The sequence below is a fragment of the Cryptosporidium hominis genome, assembly GCF_000006425.1.
Source record: "Cryptosporidium hominis TU502 chromosome 5 CHRO015159, whole genome shotgun sequence".
Classification (NCBI taxonomy): Eukaryota; Apicomplexa; class Conoidasida; order Eucoccidiorida; family Cryptosporidiidae; genus Cryptosporidium; species Cryptosporidium hominis.
Genome location: NW_666322.1, coordinates 1 through 939, shown reverse-complemented (window position 1 = coordinate 939; position 939 = coordinate 1). Strand labels below are relative to the sequence as shown.

The following is a 939-nucleotide window of genomic DNA, read 5'->3' as shown; positions in this document are numbered from 1 at the left end:
TTCATTGATTGTTATATTCAGAATTCTTGGTAGGTACCGAATCTTTCAAATATTCCTCATGGTCTTGAGTTGTATCCTTATTAATTTTTGGCCAATAATCTTCCGTTCTAGGGAGAGGAGGTAGATTTGAAGATCCTTTTTCAGCTCTTTTTCTGAGAGAATTTTCTGTAGATTTATCTAGAATATTAGCACCAACTTGTCTCATAGACATTGCTTTGCTTCTTGTATTATACATGAATGTATTTTTAGAGTTATTATTAATGGAATGATTTGTTGGATAATTTCTTGATGATAAATCATCTTGGAATATATCAACATTTTCATTTTGGTGGAATATTCTTGAATGATTAATTTCATTTCTTTCATCAACAGATTCTTGTGGAATTAATGTTCTTTTTCTTCGAACTTTGGGGACTGCTCTTGCTTCCATATTTTTATTATATCTATCTTGCATAATCATATTATTCATATTTGCTCTTGATAATCCGTGTTTTATAGGATTTGTTGACATATGTGGCTGATCTAGTTCCATCGGAGATTCGGTCATATTCCTATAATAATTTTCATCTGGTAAATTGATTGATTCCAAATATGGACTTTCTGTACCATGTTCTCCGCCAATCGCAGATCCATATCTTCTCTTTCTCGCCATTTCTCACTTCAGAATTGAAGTTTATGATGGCGAGTAAACAAAAAAGGAAAAAAAAAGAACTTGGACCAACTCTTTCCTGCAAATTTAATAAACTTCTAGAATATCAATTTCAGTATTCAACTGTCCTTTTGCTTAATAACTTTGGTAATAAATGAATGAATAATAAATAATTTTATAAATTTTTTTTAAAATATTATATTACTATAAAAGTTTTTTTTTCTTCAGAAAATTTAATTCATTAATTCAGAATTGTTCACATTTATTTGTATTCACACAGGACTGAATAA

At 29.0% G+C, this 939-nt stretch overlaps 1 protein-coding gene across 1 annotated transcript; it reads right to left on the bottom strand.

The window, feature by feature from the left end:
* Position 1: 1 nt before the first annotated feature.
* Chro.50444 (hypothetical protein) lies at positions 2–652 on the bottom strand. Its single annotated transcript, XM_659788.1, has 1 exon — positions 2–652. One exon carries the CDS (start codon positions 650–652, stop codon positions 2–4), a length of 651 nt encoding a protein of 216 aa, XP_664880.1.
* Positions 653–939: the final 287 nt, after the last annotated feature.